Source organism: Globicephala melas, chromosome 13 (genome assembly GCF_963455315.2).
Source record: "Globicephala melas chromosome 13, mGloMel1.2, whole genome shotgun sequence".
Classification (NCBI taxonomy): domain Eukaryota; kingdom Metazoa; phylum Chordata; class Mammalia; order Artiodactyla; family Delphinidae; genus Globicephala; species Globicephala melas.
Window position 1 is genome coordinate 14,044,435 of NC_083326.1, and position 18,876 is coordinate 14,063,310.

Below are 18,876 nucleotides of genomic sequence, written 5' to 3' on the forward strand. Positions count from 1 at the left end.
CTGCTTCTTTTTTGTTATATTCACTAGTTTGTTGCACTTTTTGGATTCCACGTATAAGTGATACACAACGTCTTTCTGACTTATTTCACTTAGCATAATGCCAAGTCCATCCATGTTGCTGCAAATGGCAAAATTTCAATCTTTTTTTATGGTTGAGTAGTATTCCTTCGTGTATATATATACCACATCTTCTTTACCCATTCATCTGTTGATGGACACTTAGGTTGCTTCCATATCTTGGCAACTGTAAATAATGCTGCTATGAACATTGGGGTGCATGTATCTTTTGGAATTAGCGGTTTTAATTTTTTTGGATATATACCCAGCAGTGGAATTTCTGAGACATATGGTAGTTCTATTTTTAGTTTGAGAAAACTCCATACTAAAACCTCCATTTTAAAACACACACCATCCCTTCTAAAGGTCACTTGCTTGCCCCCCCCACCCATTTCTTCCTCCTTACAAATGGTCCTAGTACATGGGAAGAGCAGCAGTGGGAGAAAGCATGGTAGTTCCAACCTGGAGCTTTATTTTCACAAAGAACCTCAAGTAGCCTGCTCTCTCCTCATTAGTGGTCCAGCAAAGCAGTGAGAAGAGACAGTTTGTTCAAGAGATACCCCAGTAAAATGTTATCTTAGTGCTCTCCGGGCACACCCCACAGTGAGCAAAGCAACTCCCTATGCTAAATTAGGAAATCAATACCACTGACAACAGCCATAGTCACTAATCACAGCCCTTCCATAGCCATTTGCCCCTGTAATCAATCATCAACATGGGAGTCTGGGAGCCGCCTAAAATACTTTTGAGTGAAAAGTATGGGGAAAATACATTAGAAATATGCAAATTGAGTTCACTCAGTTGCAAAAATAGAATTTTAAAAGAAGCTTCTAATAGTGAAGATATTAAATATAGAAAAACAGAATATTCCTAGTTAAAAGGAGTCCCAATAATGCTGGCATTTCCCACCCCCCCCAACCATGGGCCACCTGTTAGTAATCAATCTTGAAATGTGTTCAGAGTCCTTATTTGTTTCAAAGTTAGGAAACAAATGTGTTTCCCTGGGAGGACAAAGTCCATGAATATTTTAGGTAAGTGAGAGAAGTGAACTGAATTCATCCCGAGAACATCTGTCTTTCACAGTTAGGACAAGAAATCTCCTCTGCCCACATCAGCCTAACAGCATCTGCCTGGTAGGTGTTTGGAAACCCAGAGGTGAGTGATGTGCCCTTGATATTTTTCTTCTACTCACCCTTTAGCCAATGTTGCTATGCCAACGTCAGTCAACTTCATTCCTACACCTATGGGAAGAGAGAGCAAAGACGAGATTTGTGTTACACGGGTCTCCTCAGAAAAGAGGGACCATCTATTCACAGGGAGGGGTAGCGTCAGCCCCATCATCATTTCCCTTCCTGCATAAACACATACTTTCCTCCTTGTTTCCATCAGCAGAAGCCGACAGCCTTTCAGACGTGCATCCTGCTTTACGGGAGCACAGTGGGCAAGGCAGGCTTCTGAGGCAGCCGGCCAGGGGAGCAAGGGGCGGGGCCTGCTGCCTCACAACACATGCCCTTTACAGCTCCGGAAACGAAAGTGCTGTCCTCTGCCTGCCTGGACCACTGCCTCTGCTGGAGGAGGGAGGCCTGTCACTTGTCCCGGGAGTTCTCTCCCCAGAAACGCTCTGATTTGGGCTTAGGCCTGTTCTGTGTTCTTCATCAAAAGCGGAAGCCCTTGTACAACAGTGAGAGAGTTCAAGGTGGCCTTTGTTCAGTTCAAGGCCAGACTCCAGACACACAATTGCCCATCTCCAGAAAGATGGCATTCCGGTTCAGGACTGACGGTTTTCTGGGTCGGCTTTAGACCCAGGGAAGCACTACTGAGTTATGTGCAGACTTTTAACCATCAGCCTGGAGATGTCACGCGCGGTCTGACCTTTTGATGCTTATCCCAACCTCTCTCCATTAAGCCATTGGAAGTTGCGGGAGGGGGGGCGGGACACCCAATCAACAAAACAGCTGCCTGAGCTTCCCACGCTGGTCCCTAAACAAGCCATAGGCATCCCTGGTAGAATCCCAAGCACTCAGGAGTCCTTTTGCTTCTCCCCTCGCAGCAGGAGCAGATGGGACGGTGGCTAAGGAACCAGGGATTCAAAGAGAATGAAAGTCCTACTGTCTCGCAAGGTGGGGAAGGGCAAGGTTGCTGTCACCTTCTGCAATCGAAAAGCGCCATCCTTTCTCACCCAGGTCTGGAAGAAGGCAATCCTCTCTGATGCCCAGAGCGTGGACAGCCCCCGGCCTTTCCAGAATCTCCTTGCCAGACCAGCTACCGTTTCTGCTCCTGCCTCTCTAGGGTCGTGGCTGTAGGTACTAGCTCCGACGCTGTGGACTGCTGCCTTAATCTCACCCATGCCATCTAGTGACCGGCCTTTTACGGCAGGGCATGGGGTCCATGGTGCTACGCCACCTGAGCCTCGCCTCCTCTTCTCTGGACCCCGACTCTTGTCCCACCCGGGCCAGGCTGTGGTCACTATATTCCCCAAGGCCAGCCGGCGACTTGCTCACTGAAGGGCCTGGCGGCCCAGAAGCCAGTCTGGGCTGTGGACGAAGGAACCAGCATCCCTGGCAAAAGCCAACCCTGGGGGTCAGGCCTGATGGCAACCTAGTTCCATGGGTCTCCCTCATATGAGCACTGTTTTCTGAGGCTCAGAAAAGGGCAGCTAGGGACTTCCCTGGTGGCGCAGCGGTTAAGAATCCGCCTGCCAATGCAGGGGACATGGGTTCGAGCCCTGATCCGGGATGATCCCACGTGCCGCAGAGCAACTAAGCCCCTGCGCCACAACTACTGAGCCTGCGCACCTAGAGCCCGTGCTCCGCAACTAGAGAAGCTACTGCAATGAGAAGCCCGTGCTCCTCAAAGAGTAGCCCCGCTCCCCGAAACTAGAGAAAGCCCACATGCAGCAATGAAGATCCAATGCAGCCAAAAATAAATAAAATTAAATTACAAAAAAGAAAAGGACAGCTAAAGCGTTAATTTTCTGATTCAGCAATGTCTGCCTGGAGTGAGGCAAAAATACATGTCATGCTGCTGTTCAGACAGAAGCAAAGAGCCCTGCTTTTCTGCAGGGCACCTGGGAGCTAAATTAGACACAGCACTTTGGGGGAGCCAGTAAGCATTTTAAAAGCTTTCACAGTTGGCAACTAATTCATCTCATTCTTTCAAAGCTGCTAACAACTAAAGCACATGTGGAAATGCTTCACGTAGTTTTTATGACAGGAACTGGGCTTAAAAAAAAAAAAACGACTCCAAACTGCAAAAGCCCTCTTTGGACATCTTGTTTCGTGGAAAAGTTGTGCTTAAAAAGTACAGCTCTAAGCCACATAGAAGTCCAATTTTCAAGAGCCATTTGGCAAAAGGTCCTTGAGCTTGGGAATTGCTTTTCCTCAATTCTCACAATTACCAGCTGTCATTGATGTTTGGAAAAGTAGAATTTGATTTTCAAAAGGAAACTTCTCTCTTGGTTTTCTAGTTTGCCAGCAATTCAGCAAAGGTTACTAAGGGTCTCTATAGGATAATAATTTAGATTATAGTGTGCAGCTATTAAACCAAGTTGGGGATAATAGTCATCTACAGGTTGTTTCTGATAGAAGGTAGGAAGACGGCAGTATTACAGTTTGTTCTCCAGAACTTGAGTTCTTGGGTTATTTGGGTGACAGCTTCTTAGGAAGCCCAGTGGTCTCCGGTGTGTGCAGATCTTAGGGCCAAATCACAGGCTCACCTTTCACCCCACTGACCTGCAGGACTCGCCACAATCTCATCAACAAGCCGAGGCAACCAGGGAGAGAATAACTTAAGCGTCTGAGAAAGTGAGACTTGAGCTTGGGTTTGTTTGGGATTTTTAAATCCTAATTCCAGTGTCTTAGTAAAATTATAAAACGTGGGGATCGCTTAGAGAATGGATGTGTTATCTTGTGCCACAGTGATGATGACAATAGTAAGATCCTTCCCAGCAGCAGCAGAGAGTAAATAAACACCCTTAGGAAACACCATGCCATCACTTTCAACCACACACGTCATTTACGTCATTACGTCATTCCACTACAGCTGTTTACTAGTGACTGGAAGCAAAATTAACCGTACGTGAAGCTCCCGAGTGTTGCTTTTCAGTAGATGAACTGTATTTAATGCAAAATTAACTCTGAAGGAGGAAAGATGGGGAAGTCTCAACAGTTGCACAGTCTAATTAAAATAGCTGTCTGTTTAAGACCGTATTGTCTGTGTGTGGCAGCAAAGTCTCTTCAAAAGTGAGTAGGGCTTCCCTGGTGGCACAGTGGTTGAGAGTCCGCCTGCCTATGCAGGGGACACGGGTTCGTGCCGCGGTCCGGGAAGATCCCACATGCCGCGGAGCGGCTGGGCCCGTGAGCCATCGCCGCTGAGCCTGCGCGTCTGGAGGCTGTGCTCCGCAACGGGAGAGGCCGCAACAGTGAGAGGCCCGCGTACCGCAAAAAAAAAAAAACACGTGAGTGGCTATGTCTGGCTTCAACTTGCAGATCAGCCTCCCCTGCGAGTCTATAACATTGCACTTCCCAGCTGACCTCAGAGGAGTCCCTCACAGGAGCCTTTGACATTAAGGGATACTTGGAAATCTTGCAAATTTGTAAATTTGAGTTTTAGTGGAAAGAGTTTGGGGTTCAGAGTCAGAAGCAGTGTTGGAGTCTTGGACCCCTCTTCTTCTGAGTGAGCTGGGGATTAGATCATTATCTCCCAGCCTCTGTTTTCTCATCTGTAAAATGGGGATCATAACATCTCTTTGGCAGGGTTATTATGAAGATTAAACAAAAAATAGGGAAAAATGAGTGCAGACAAAAACTGGTGAAATCCACGTAAGGTCTGTAGTCTTGTTAATTACATCGTGCCGATGTGAGTCTCCTGGTTTTGATAGTGTACTGTAGGTATGTAAGGTGTTATCGTTAGGCAAAGCTGGGTGAAGGGTACAAGGGGACCCCTCTGTACGTTTTTGCAATCTCTCATGTCTATGGTTATTTCAAAAGTTTTTTAAAATAGGGAACTCTTACTATGTGTCCATGCTGCGCTAAATGTCTTGCTATCTCATTTCATCCTCCCAACCACCCCACTTGGAAATTACTGAGGCACAGAGAGGTAAGTGGTTTGCCCAAGGCTAACAGCTAGAAAGTGGAGGTGCAGGAAATAGAACCCACGGGCATCCTTGCTCTTCACCACCATGATGTATAGAGCTTGGGATTCTTATACGTGACAATGTCTGACATTAGTAGGTACTCAATTATAGTTCAGATTTTTTTCTTAAAGCATTATTATTTGGAAAGGAAAAGGAATAGGAAAGCCCCTGTGGCAGAAGCTGTTGGGACCCTGCGCATCACCCTCACCCTCACCCCTTCCATGCACACAGCTCTAAGTCCAGGTACCACCACCAGCATCTCTTGGCCTGAGAACACGCTCTGATAACAGGCACCTGCTTTGCTCAGCGTGGCTTGCCCATGTGCTGGTGGCAAACGCAGGGGAGTTAACACCCCCATCTAGAACAGCCTGCTGCTGGTAAGTAAAGGGAGTTGGAGTATAAATACCCCTGCTCCCTCACTCCTTGGGTGTGCTAATTCTGAGAAGTGTGTTCTGCCCAGCCTCCCCCAGTTTCCCCAGCAGGCATGAGCTTCAGTAACACAGTGGTAACCGGGTATAAGGTACCCTATTGACTTTCTTTCCCTTCCCTGCCACACTCCCTCAGTCTCCTACCAGTGTTTCCTGGGATCCCCTCCCAAATATTTGCACTTGAACATTTGCGTGCAATAAAGGATTAACCTTGCCTAAATAAAGGATTCGTTTTTTGCCCAACTTTTTGGAGGTGACTGCTAAGCTCTGATAAGAGTGTCCAAAGAGGCTAGAGGCAGAGGTCAGTCTCACGAGCAGGCAGTGACGGCTCCCTAATAAAATCTCTGAACACCAAGTCTCAGGGGAGCTCTCCTGGTTGGCAGTGCTCCCACATCACTGAGGGGGCAAGCACTGTCCCCACGGCTTCACCAGGAGGGGACAAGTGGGAATTCCCACCTGGTCTCTCCTGGACTCTTTCCCGTGTGTCTCTTCCCTTCGTTGATTTGAGTCTGTATCTTGTCACTATAATAAACCGTAACCATGAACATAAGAGCTTTCCTGAGTTCCCTGAGTCCTCCCAGGAAATTAAGGAACTCGAGGGTGGTCTTGGGGAAACTGCAACTTTGTCTCCGGGCTGTCTCTGTGGGAAACCTAATTATGACATCCCTACTTCATACACCAAATGTATTCCCCAGAATGCGGGTATAAACTGACCACATGCTGTAGATCCGCCAGCAGAGCCTGCAATCTAAAGCAGCTGTGAAAGGCCCTCTCGCCTGTTAAGAGTGAATCTTACATTTTAATTTATCTTTTGGTACATCTGGATTTTCACGTGTGCGTCTGGATTTGTGCCTATTGAGGATACAGAGCGCCAGTTTTTGGTTACCTGTTGTAATGGGAAGGTGTTGCTAGAATGAATTATTAAAATGTACTTTGTTACTCCACTGAGTTGGTTGTTTAGGGCTCCTTTGTTGCTTTGTTTCTGATGAGACATTAGTAACACTTTCTGCTGGTGAAGGTGCTTATAGTCTGTACCCAGCAGACCTCTCCCTCTGCCCGCCCGCACCCCCCACCAGGAACATCCCAGGCCCACAGCATCCCTGGAGCCCAAGCCAAGCCGCTCTCCTCACCCTGCATGTCTGTGACCAGGAGGCAGCCACTTGTTTTCTGGTAGACCCAGTGCTGGAAGGTGCAACATTTCTGACCAGCCTCCGATTCTCTTCTCAAGAAGTTTATCTCCTTCCCATCCCTGATGGAATACTTCACAAATTCTCCAATCAGCTCTTCCTCCACTGTTGCGTATGGGATATTGTTCTCAGGTCGATGGATAAGGAAAATAGGAATGATCCTGGAAGGGAAGAGAACATGGGCACACATCATGTTCTCAGATGGGAATAAAGATGGCAGGGATATTCTATCCTGACCTGGAGGAGTAGGGAGCTGCAGGATAAATCCCTGGGTTCCATCAGCTGTAGACTAAAAATTCCCCCAAAGATTGTTCAGTGGATAAAAGGATGTGTTCCTTTTATTTGTTCCTAGAGTTGGTGAGAAACTCCTCCTTGGGATGGAGTTTGATTGCTCATGTAGCAATGAATGCCTTCATTATAGGCATACCTCAACGACCCATTGGTCAGGTGACTAATATATCCATCCATCCAGCATCTATCCGCCCTTCCATCCAGCCTTCCTTTCAGTCAACAAATATTCATTCAGTGGCTTCTATGTGTCTTCCAGACACTGTTCCAGAAAACAGCAGTAAAGAAAAGAGGCTCTGCTCTCAAGGATCTTACATTAAATGAAGGAGACAGACCATAAACAAGCGTCTAGTGCCCTGTGCTATATGAAGAAAACTAAAGCAGTGGAGAGGAGAGAGGTAGCACAGGGTGTGGAGGAGAGGTTGCGATTTTACTTAGGGAGGTCAGAGAAGGCCTTGATCGTAAAGGATATTTGAGCAGAGACCTGTAGGAGGTGGGCACGGAGAGAGCCATGAGGACGTCTATGGAAGGAACATTGCAAGTAGAAGGAACAGCAAAGGGAAGAGGCCCTGGGTAGGAGCATGTGGGGCGTGTTCGAACAGCAGCGAGGGGCCGATGTGGCTGGAGAGCATCAAGCAAGGGGAGCGTGGTGGTTTGCGTGAGGATGGGAGAAAACGGGGAGCTGGACCTTGGGGAGTCTGGGCCACTTGAGAAACTTTGCCCTTTGTACTGAGCAGGAACAGAAGCCACTGGAGTGTTCTGGATACAGGAGTGACGTGATCAAACTTGCATGTGACAGGGATCACCCTGCCACCCTGCGTGGTATGGAGTGTGAAAGGGCAGACGCGGGACACAGGGAGGAGGCCACGTGAGAACGATGGCAGCGGGAGGTGGAGAGGTGATCAGATCCTGCACTGACCCATTCACCGTCACACCACCCTAGATGATTATCCCCAACCTGCTCCTCTCTCCTCAGACCGCCCACGCCTTCTCCCCAGCCTCACTCTCAGATGAGGACCTTGCTTCCTGTTGGACTGTGAAAACTGAAACAATGAGAAATTCTCACAGCTACACCCACCACGTGCTCCTGCCTCCCAAGGTCAGTGCCCATGTCCTCTGCCCGCCCACCATCTACTGCGGAGGAGCCCTCCTTGCTGCTACCTGAACCATCTCTCCGCTGGTGCCCTGGATCCCAACCCCTCCCTGATGCTCAAGGATATCGTTCCAGTGACGGCTCCCCACTCTCTCTCCCACCAGGGTTTCCCCCTACAGACTCATTCCCAACGGCAACAGGGAGTAATAACTCTACTCAGCCTGTGGACCTCATAGCCCACCCCCACTACCGACTCACCGTTTACGTCAAAACCCAAATCAGTTGTAGACTCACTGTCTCCAATCCCTTCCCTCCCGTTCAGTCTTGAATCCACTCAAAGTGACTTTCCTGCTTAAAGAAGCCTCGGTCAAGGGCACCACAAGCACCATGTTGCTGAGGCTAATTGTCCCTTCTCAGCCCTCATCTCACTCGCCCTCAATGGCACTGGACACTGGATCTCTCACTTCTTTTTAAGACACTTTCCCGTGGCTTCCAGAAACTCACTTCCTCTTGGTTTTCTTTCTGCTTCACTGGCTACTTCCTGTCTCCTTTCCTGGTTCCTCATTTCTCCCCAACCTTTACACCCTGGCACAGCTCTTCTCACTCTGCACACTTTCCCTACTGACCCTCCTTGTTTTAAATACAGTTTATATGTCGGCAGTTTCCACATTTATATCTCCAGCCCAGACCTCGCCCCTTAACTCCCAACTCACATCTCCAGCTGCCTACTCTCCATCTACACTTGATGTCTAAAAGCCGTCTCAAATTTAACATGGCAGGACTTCCCTGCCCTGGCACAGTGGTTAAGGATCTGCCTGCCAATGCAGGGGACACAGGTTCAAGACCTGGTCCAGGAAGATCCCACATGCCGCAGAGCAACTAAGCCTGCAAGCCACAACTACTGAGCCCACGTGCCGCAACTACTGAGCCCACGTGCCGCAACTACTGAGCCTACGTGCCACAACTACTGAGCCTACGTGCCACAACTACTGAAGCCCACGCAACTAGAGCCCATGCAACAAGAGAAGCCACCGCAATGAGAAGCCCGCGCACCACAACGAAGAGTAGCCCCCGCTCGCTGCAACTAGAGAAAGCCCACGCACAGCAACAAAGGCCCAACGCAGCAAAAAAAGAAAGAAAAAAAAAATTTAACACGGCTAAAACTGAACTAGTCATTTGCCTCCACCCCAACGTCTGTAGAGTTGATTGGCAACTCTACCTTTGCATTCTTTCCCTTCAACAAAAATCTGCTGAATAGCTTGTGCCAGGATCTCAAAGATTCAGGGGAGGGGAGACGAGAGACACAGTCCCTGCTTTCCAAGGGCAGTCGTTGGGGAGGTGCCCAGAGGAGGGACATCTAACCCCCAACTCCCAGCTAATAAAGACAGTCAGCAGCCAGGTGTGTGTGGCCTGAGTTGTGAAGACTAAGGAGGGATAAGCTGGCAGAGTGGGAGGCAAGAGGGAGAAGCCATCCAACAACTCCACGCCTGTGCTTGGTACCCACAGCTCAGGCTCCCTCCATCCGCACCCGCACAAGCCAGTCCGAGTCCCACGTCCTGGTCCTCTCTGCACCCTACCTGGCCTGGCCTGAGGCTTCCCTGACGCTTCTGAGTTCCACCAAGTGATGCTCTGCCTCCCCCCCACCCCTTCCCAGATGCAGTTAGTCCAGCACTGAACAGATCTGGTGTCACAACTGCCCGTTCCCTTTTGTCACCAGGTGAGGAATAAATTGCATGAGAGCTTGTGAAATGGTATACATGAACCCACCTCACCCACTACTCACCGCAGGAAAATACGTGTACAGCAGGGTCAGCACCCTGTTACCTAGGGACCAGCTCCAGTCAGATGCCTGTTTTCATACAGCCCACAAGAATGGTTTTTACAGATGAACATTTGCAATTGATTGGCTTTTAGGGAACACTAACTCTGAACCCCAAATGTAAGCAAAGTTACTTTAAAAAGTTAGCAAAATGCCACTTAAAAAGAAAGAATTCCATTCTTCTATTCGGAAATCTGTATAATTCATCAATAAAGATTTGTAGCTACTGGTTTTCTTTACTGTTACATAAGCATCTACGTAATAGCGTTGATTTTGCCTATGGACCTACACAGCCTAAAATAGTTACTATCTGGCCCTTTGCAGAAAGCGTTTGCCAACCCCTGGTCTCAAGTTTTGTCTTCTGTAGGTGAATTCTTTTGTTTCTTCTCTCTGCCTCAAGGTCACAAACATGTTCTTGTCTCCCCATCTTAAAAACAACCAGCACCACCCTTCCTTTGGGGGGACTTTGCCCTTAGATTTCATTCTGATTTTCCTTGTTTCCTTCACTTCTTGAAAGGAGCGCCTCCATTTGTATCCATGGCCTCAGTTCCAATTCCCTCTTTGACCCATTACCCCTCATCTTCCAAAGTCCCCGCCTGCTGTGGTCATCCATTCTGATGGCCTCTGATTATTCCCCAGGACCCTTCCGCAGCATCTGACAGTGTGTGTTTAATTTTTATTGGCGTATAGTTGGCTTACAACACTGCGTTAGTTTCTGTTGCACAGCAAAGTGGATCAGTTATACATATACATATATCCACTCTCTTTAGATTCTTTTCCCATAGAGGCCATAATAGAGTATTGACTAGAGTTCCCTGTCCAATACGGTACGTCATTAAATAGATAACTAATAAGCTTCTGACAGTGTTGACCCCTTTTGCCCTCCAGAATCACCCTCGTGCCTGGACTCTGGGGACAGTGTCCCCTCCTGGCTCTTGTTGCACTGACATTGCCCCTGAGCATTTGCCGGCCCCTGCTCAGCACTGACTCCGAGCCCTGCATGTTCGTGTTTCTCCAGCTTCCATCCTTGGTCCTTCCCTCCCCTTGTTCTATGCACTCTACGCAGGTAAGCCCACCACTTGCACGTTGCTGTGATCTTCCGTCTGCAGATGCCCAGCAAACCAGCGCACTGCCTCCCTTCTCTTTCCGCTCCAGGCTTAGATGATTGAATTGCTGCAGTCTGATGGGCCACAGAGACCACACACCTCAGACTCGGCCCATGCAAAAGTATTCACCTCGCCTTACACCTACGTGAGTCTTCTCCCTGCCTATACTGTCTTCAAGTGGTGGCATTGTCTACCCAGTCTCCCAAGTTCAGAGTCAACCTTCTCTCCCTTTTTACTCCTTCCATGAAGTCTGGTTAAACACACCTACCTACCGAATGTCACGCAAGCCCATTCTTTCCTCTCAAACTCCCCATGGCCATGGCTTAGTTCCACTGTCACTGCCTCTTTCTTGGGCAACAGAAACAACTTTCAGACTGGCCTCACCACGTCCAGCCTCTGGGCCTTGTCCTTGGACATCCATTGCTGACGGACAGATAGCTCTAAGAGCCACATCCGCACAGAGGATTTTTAGGGCAATGAAACTACTCTGTATGATACATTACAGTTATCATACGTTATAGTATCATTAGACATTTGTCCAAACCCACAGAATGTACAACCCTAATGTACACTGTGGACTTAGGGTGACGATGATGTGTCAATGTAGATTCAATTATAACAGACGTTCCCGTCTGTTGGGGGATGTTGGTAATGGGGGAGGCTGTGTATGTGTGGAGCCTGAGTGGATATGGGAAATCTGTCCCCTCCATTCAATTTTGCTGTGAACCTAAAACTATTCCAAAGATTAAACTCTATTAAAAACAACAGGGGCTTCCCTGGTGGCGCAGTGGTTGAGAGTCCGCCTGCGATGCAGGGGACACGGGTTCGTGCCCCAGTCCGGGAAGATCCCACGTGCCACTGAGCGGCTGGGCCCGTGAGTCATGGCCGCTGAGCCTGCACGTCCGGAGCCTGTGCTCCGCAACGGGAGAGGCCGCGACAGTGAGAGGCCCGCATACCGAAAAACAACAACAAGAACAACAACGTGTCTGCTGCGTTGCTCAAGGCTCCCCTGCTGAAAGCTTCTGGTTAGCCCCTGTCTCCCTCTCGCCCCGACGCTCGTTAGCTGAGCATTGAAGGTTCTTTGCATTCTGACCCCCAACCTGCCTCTGGCCTCTTTCTCTGCCCCCCTTTTTTCTACCCTGCCAGTACTCTAGATTTACTGAGCATTTTCCATCTCCTTGAAAACCTTCTTTCACAGCTCTTCATTTCTTTCTTTGAACACGCTGTTCCCTTTGCTGGCAGTTCTCCACCCTTGCTCTCCATCTGGCAAACTCCTACTCATTCTTCAACACCCTCCTCCTCCTGGGAGGTTTTCCAGACCCCCTACCTCCTCCATGTCCCCATAACTCCTTGCACTTCATGCCAGCACACTGGGTTTTTGTTTTTTGGGGCTTTTTGTTTTTGTTTTTTGTTTTTTTTTGCAGTATGCGGGCCTCTTACTGTTGTGGCCTCTCCCGTTGTGGAGCACAGGCTCCGGACGCGCAGGATCAGCGGCCATGGCTCACGGGTCCAGCCGCTCCACAGCATGTGGGATCTTCCCGGACCGGGGCATGAACCCATGTCCCCTGCATCGGCAGGTGGACTCTCAACCACTGCGCCACCAGGGAAGCCCCAGCACACTGGGTTTTGTCCTGCATGCCTTGCACTCCCACTGGCTGTGAGGCGCAAGAACCTATTGCGTTTTCTTTGTATTCGTTAAGTGCCCATCACCTAGCGTGGAACAAAGCCTGGCGCATGGTACATGCACAGTGTTTGGCAAAAATGAATGAATGTTTATATAGGACAAAGTTTCTCAGTCTCAGCATTATTGAACTTTGGGGCCAGATAATTCCTCATTGTGGGGCTGTCCTGTGCATTGTAGGATGTTTAGCAACACCTCTGGCCGCTTCTCACTAGAGGCCAGTAGCACCCCTCCCAGTCACAACCATTAAACTGATACAGGATCTGATCTGACAAACTTGTAGATAGTCAGAGAAGAGGTCACCTAGTTAACTGTTGATCACACAGATGTCATTTTCAAGGACTTAAAGTAGAAATCATGATAGCCACCCCAAGGAAAAGGTAAGATGCTGATTTTTTGATGTTCATGAATGTAAAAAATATTTTTAATACAGATTATTTGTCAAGTGGGTAAACAAATAGGTATAAGTCCCTAATGCAGGCCCCTAACTACTGTCGATATATTTAAAGGCTCAGAAAGTAGGCTTCTGGAAGGGTCTAAGTGCCACACACACACAAAAAAAAACATTAATGGTGTGACAGTCACCTGCGTCCAGTGATGGTCACCTGGGTTGGGGAGGGGAATGGCTGGTGTCAATTCTCTTAGTAAAACCACACAGAGCCCTATCATGAAAAGGCCTCAGAAGTGGCCCAGGTTTTGCGTCAGAATGTCTACGGGTAAAGATATAGAACAATTCTGCAACACTCAGTAACCAAATCCAAGCTTAGGAAAAGTCATGGGGGCAGCAGGGCCGGTGGCCTCCTTTCTCCCTTCAAAAATACTATCACAGACACTACCATCATTTCTCTCTCTGTGGGGACGTGAGTCCCCTTTTCCAGTGAGATGAGGGTGAAGGCCTCTTACTCTGAAGGGAGGCTTGAGTTGGGCACCCCGGCCGGGTCTGCACTCACACCACAGGGCGCCGCCTGCTTCCCCAGGGGTGAGAACAGAGCAGAGCGGATTCTCCCAGAGCGTGGAGAGCATCCGGGCCTGTGCTGTTTCCACCCACATCCTGCCTCCTCCTGGGAGTTCAGCGGGAGGCTACACACAGGTGTCTGAGTCAAAGATTGCTGGGAAAACATTTTTATATTAAACAGACAAAGAGGGAAGAATACAAAATTCAAGTGAATTTTAAAGACACAAAAGGTAACATTTCAAAGAAACGACTCTGCAGGCAGATTACTTCAGGTTAAGCCCCCAGAGCTTTTGAAGGGAACATATTTACCTTCCTCTGCCATTTACGAGTATTTCCTTGAGAAAATGTGAGGAGGATGCCTCCTTTCCCGCCCCATCTCTCTCGGGAGCATTTCTGGACCAGGACAATGTCCTTTGAGACACCAAGTGGCCAACCCTTCAAACACCAACGTTCTCTGATTACTAATCACGGCGGGAGTCATTTTAAGCACTATTTCTACTTCTAGGATGAAAGCGTTTGTGTCTTCTTTTATCAAAGAAATGTCAAGTATTAGCCAGTGGGCTGGTGGGCCCACCTGGGGCAGAGGGCCCTTCCCAGCACCCCTGAAATCAGCCTGGGGTGTCCCCAGCCTCCCTCTGACAACTTGGTCATTTCTGCAGGATTTGGGGCATCCAGGTTGCCTCCTGAGGACGCCCTGAAGACAGCTGGCCACTGACCCTGCCGCAGGGCAAAAGGGTGTTCAGGGTTGACCTGGGTTCTTATTCGTTCCATAGCCCTAAAAACCAGAGATGGAGCTGGCCGTGATTCAGGGTGGTAACTAGGCATGGTCCCTGCCCAGGGGGATCCTTTGCATGAAGAACGCTGACTCTACTGTCATTCACAAATTCAAAACCGGAAGCTGCCGGAATGCGGAGGGTTTTCTCTTCTAGACCCACCCGCCCAGAAAAGGGAAGCGTAGGGCCAGCTTCGCGGTCTGGAAATAAACACATCCCCACCCCTGGCAGGCCAACCACCCAACCTCGCGCCCCGGATCTGCAGAGGAGCCTGAGGCATGGCGGGGAACCCGCTGGCCGCCCTCCCTTGGCTCGCCGCTTGGGAGCCCTTTCCCCTCACTGGCTGCCTCCGTGCAGGGATCAAGCTGAGGCCCTCCCCGCTTTGTTCTGCCCCTCCCCTTACAGCCATCTGCCAAGTGGCCACGTCTCCGTGGCCCTGCACGTCCTCCCTGCTCAGCGGAGCATCTAGAGGCTGACGGGTGGGCGTCCGAATCATCCCCACCCCTCCAGAGACACACGCGCCACCCCCCCCGTGCCCTCTCCTCTCAAACCCCGCTCACTTACACCTTTGCTAACGTGGTTTCAGGCACAGAGGCCTTTGAGGAAGCCGCGTGGACCTTAGGCCAGGGGCCGTTTCAGAAGTAAGGAGAGTCCTCGTGCTCAGAAAGGAAGTCAAGTTTGGTAAAACGGAGAGAGCAAACGAACAGGAGAGGAACTCCAGAGTCACAGAAAGCACATGCAAGCTGCAAATTCAAATCGACGTCAGCAGAAGCGGCAGAGGGACGGGGGCTTCTGCTGAACCAAATACACAGGCAGACTCGGCAAAGGGGACCCAAAGAAATGATCTGTGAAAAATGACAAAGCTTCCTGTCCACAAAAGATGCCACAGTGTTGTGACAGCCTAAGACCTCAGAAGAAGACACCCATACCTCCCTTACCTTCTAACCTGCCGCCCCCCCCCCCCCCGCCACGCCGTCAGCCTGATTCACCAAGACGTTTTGCAGGCTTGGCACCAGCGATTACCACCGAGAACCAGAGGCCGGAAGTGAGACGGACAGAAGCAGCCCTGTGAGCTGTTCACCTTCCTCCAAAAGCATTCCTGCCACAGCAGAAGAGGCCAGGATCCTATCAGCATGCCGAAGACAAAAGATAGACAAGGGGGAGCTGCCTCTGGAAAGTGCTGATAAAAAGATGTCTTTTGATGGGACCAATTCTCCTAAAGTGGCTGCTCCTCCTGAGGAGGGGGCACCCGCCCTTGAAGACCTACTGCTCTCCTTGAGGGAGTTAATACAATCGTGTCAACTGCTGACCCAGAGGCTGTGCTTGCTTCCTGGAGCAGAACTGTAGCCGGGCCGAGAAGACAGACTCAGCGGAATCACAGGAGGCCGGTGTGGTCAGGGGTGCGTGGTCCACGGGCGAAGTCTCCCCGCTCCCCCACTAGGGCTGGGCTCATTACAGTTTCATGCCGGACAGGCTTAGGTTCTTGAAAAACCGAGGAGGGGCTCTGCACTCTTCTCCCTTCCTGCCGGCAATTTTCCACCCAACACCTGGGGGAACCACATGCTGTGCCCTGAGTGTGTTCGTAGGAATCAAGCATTAGCGAAAAGCCCGCGGTGAGGCTACACCACCCGGAAAAAGGGTTCAGCTATAATGATAGTTAACGACAGAGAAGTGACTACAGTCCACTCCGTGGTGCCCCTTGACAGCAGAACTGTGGGCCGCTCCACACGCTCCACGCTTCCTGCTTACAGGGGGACACAACCTGGCCGTTGCATGGGGGAAAAAAAGCCTGTGAACTACCTGACAGGAAGCCACGGTGGAAGTGGCTCTCTCTGCAAAGAGCCCCGGCCCTAAGAGGGCAGAGAAGGAAGGAGATGAGACATTTTACAAATATGAACTCACTGAATGGAATTAATTTACCTGAAAGGGCCTCCGATAAGTTTCTACACTGGGGAAGACGGCGCTTATAGACAAAACTTGAAACTTGGTTATGTTCACCTTAACCAATATTCAAACCTATCATCGCCAGGAATGGTTCAAACAGAAATGTGTCTTCTGATGTGACACAGTATATCACTGACAATCTTCTTGCCAAAAAGATGTAATATGCATCGCTTCACAAGGAAGCCATCAGTCCTGATTATACCTGTTGTCCCGGCATAATTAAGAGACCCCCTTGTTTGGCGTAGCAGTCTCTTAGACATAGCTATATGTAAATATTCAGAGCTATGCACTTAAGATGTCTATTTTTACTTTAAGTTTTATACATAATTTTTTAAGTGTCCTGGAATGAATGGTAAGTTACAGTTCCTCTAGTAAAAAGGGTGGTTTTGGAATAATTGGGGAAATTTTAATATAGATTGGATATTAGGTGATACTATAGCAATGTTAAATGTGTTGGTTTTGATAGCTATTGTGGTTATATAGGAATATGTACACAGAATCTACAGAAAGAATATTGAATTAACAATTGGTCAATGAGGTGCAAAATATACAGGTGTTATACCAACTTTTGTTTCAAAAGTTTTTAAAGTTAAAAAAAAAAAAAAAGAATGCTGTGTGTTTCCAGTATAGGATCCTGATTTTGGTTCAGTGAACATGGAATCAGGCACAGATGCCCTTTTTTGGACCCTTATTCCTCCATGTACTGTCCTCGTCCATGAGTTCACAAATCCTCCCACAGTAAGGAAGGAAACGTATTTGGATACCAAAACATCCTCATCTGTCTCCAGGGCGGTGACAGATTTACTCGGAAGCTGATTAAGCCCTTGTCCTTCACCCGCACAGACCCTTTCCAAGTCCCCGGACACGTCTTGATATTCATAATTGTGTTCTTTTCCTTAGAAAAGCCCCCAAGTTGTGTAATGAGTCAAGCTGCACAAAGCTTGGGTGTGCCCCTGCGGGAGGGCGCTGTGGCTCCACGCCTGGTGGACGGATTACGGGTGGATTCTTCCTCCTCAAGGAGGAACTGAAGAGGACAGAGCAGGAAGAGGGGGCTAGAGAAACAAGAACAGGACGAGTTCTCATGACAACCCAGTCCAGATTGCCGTCTTAGCGTACTTAACAGAAACGCAATTGAAAGTGGTTTTCTTTGCATTATGTTAATTTTTCTTGAAGTTGCTGAGAACTGTTTGTATACTAAGTATGTTAAGCATTTCTTGGAGAAGAACAGCAAGCATTAGACTTTATACATGGTGTGTCCAACATACCACCTCAGGGTTGTTTTTTTTTTCCATTTCGTGAGTTAACAGAGATAATGCAGACAAGAGTCCCTTCCTTCTTTCCTCTCCTTTCCCAGTTTCTACTCATATGTAAATGACTGGTCTGTCTGAAGTTTCCACCGTGCACTGGCACAGCCTTTTCTCTTCCCCTTTATGATCTCAACCAGATAAGCAGATCAGTAAATACAAGCTCCAGACACCCCAACATATGCTTGTGCCAATCGATATTTAGTCAACGAGTGGATAAAAGTCAGTGTAGTTTACCTCTGTAGGGTTCCAGGAATCGGGTACTATGCTCCTATGTTCCTGATCTCCCAGCTCATTCTTCCCTGACACACCACCATATTTATTTTCATCACAGGACTCCTGTTCTATTTGTTTATGGTTTAGACAATGTAATACCCATGAGAGTAGATACATTTTCTATTTAACATGGTATATGCATTTATTTAATTATTCCATCCATACACACATTTACTGAAATATCTAGCAAGTCTTTTTCTGCAAGCCTCTGGTGACTCAGTGAAGAACAGGATAGCAGCTGTGTGTGCCCTCTTAGAGCTTACAGACAGACACCAGTTGAAATGTGTGTCCTACTGTTTCTCCTCACCCTCTCATCCCTCAGTGCCCCGCAAGTCCCGCAACAAATTAGAGGAGGGGGGGCACAAGGGGGAATCATACTCACTCTGGCACATCTCCAAAGCCTTCCAGAGGCTGTGCTTCAGCGGCGTAGATCTTGGCATAGTATCTGGCGGTATTCTGAACGTAGCACTCCTAGATCACCCAAGTACATGGGAAAGCCCAGTGATTAGAAGAAATTCAGAGAGCATTGCCCGGTAAGGCTCAAATTTCCCAATATAGGTTAAGCCAATGGATTTCCAAACCCATCCCTTCGTTGGGGGCACAGAAGCAACAGTGAATGTAGCCTACAGTTGGCCACTTGCAGAGGAGCTCTGAGATCTGAAGGAACCATCCGGGTGAAGGTCAAGTGGTCTCTAGGGCTAGGTGTCCCTGAACTATGAAATTTCTAGAACCCGCATGGCTGAAGTTCACCCCTGAGCTAAGGGGACTGGTCCCTGGGCAGGATGTCAGATAGAGCACGGGAACTGTTGGATTTCCCATGAGCTACCCCAT

At 48.9% G+C, this 18,876-nt stretch overlaps 1 protein-coding gene across 1 annotated transcript in view; it reads right to left on the minus strand.

The window, feature by feature from the left end:
* Positions 1 to 18,876, minus strand: part of ALPK2 (alpha kinase 2) — an 88,095-nt gene that overhangs the window by 14,618 nt on the left and 54,601 nt on the right. Inside the window, exons 7-9 of the mRNA XM_030868048.3 lie at positions 18,428 to 18,516; positions 6,750 to 6,967; positions 1,250 to 1,298 (exon numbers count right to left, since the gene is read on the minus strand). Coding sequence (XP_030723908.3) covers positions 1,250 to 1,298; positions 6,750 to 6,967; positions 18,428 to 18,516 — 356 coding nt within the window. The remainder of the gene's footprint in view (positions 1 to 1,249; positions 1,299 to 6,749; positions 6,968 to 18,427; positions 18,517 to 18,876) is intronic.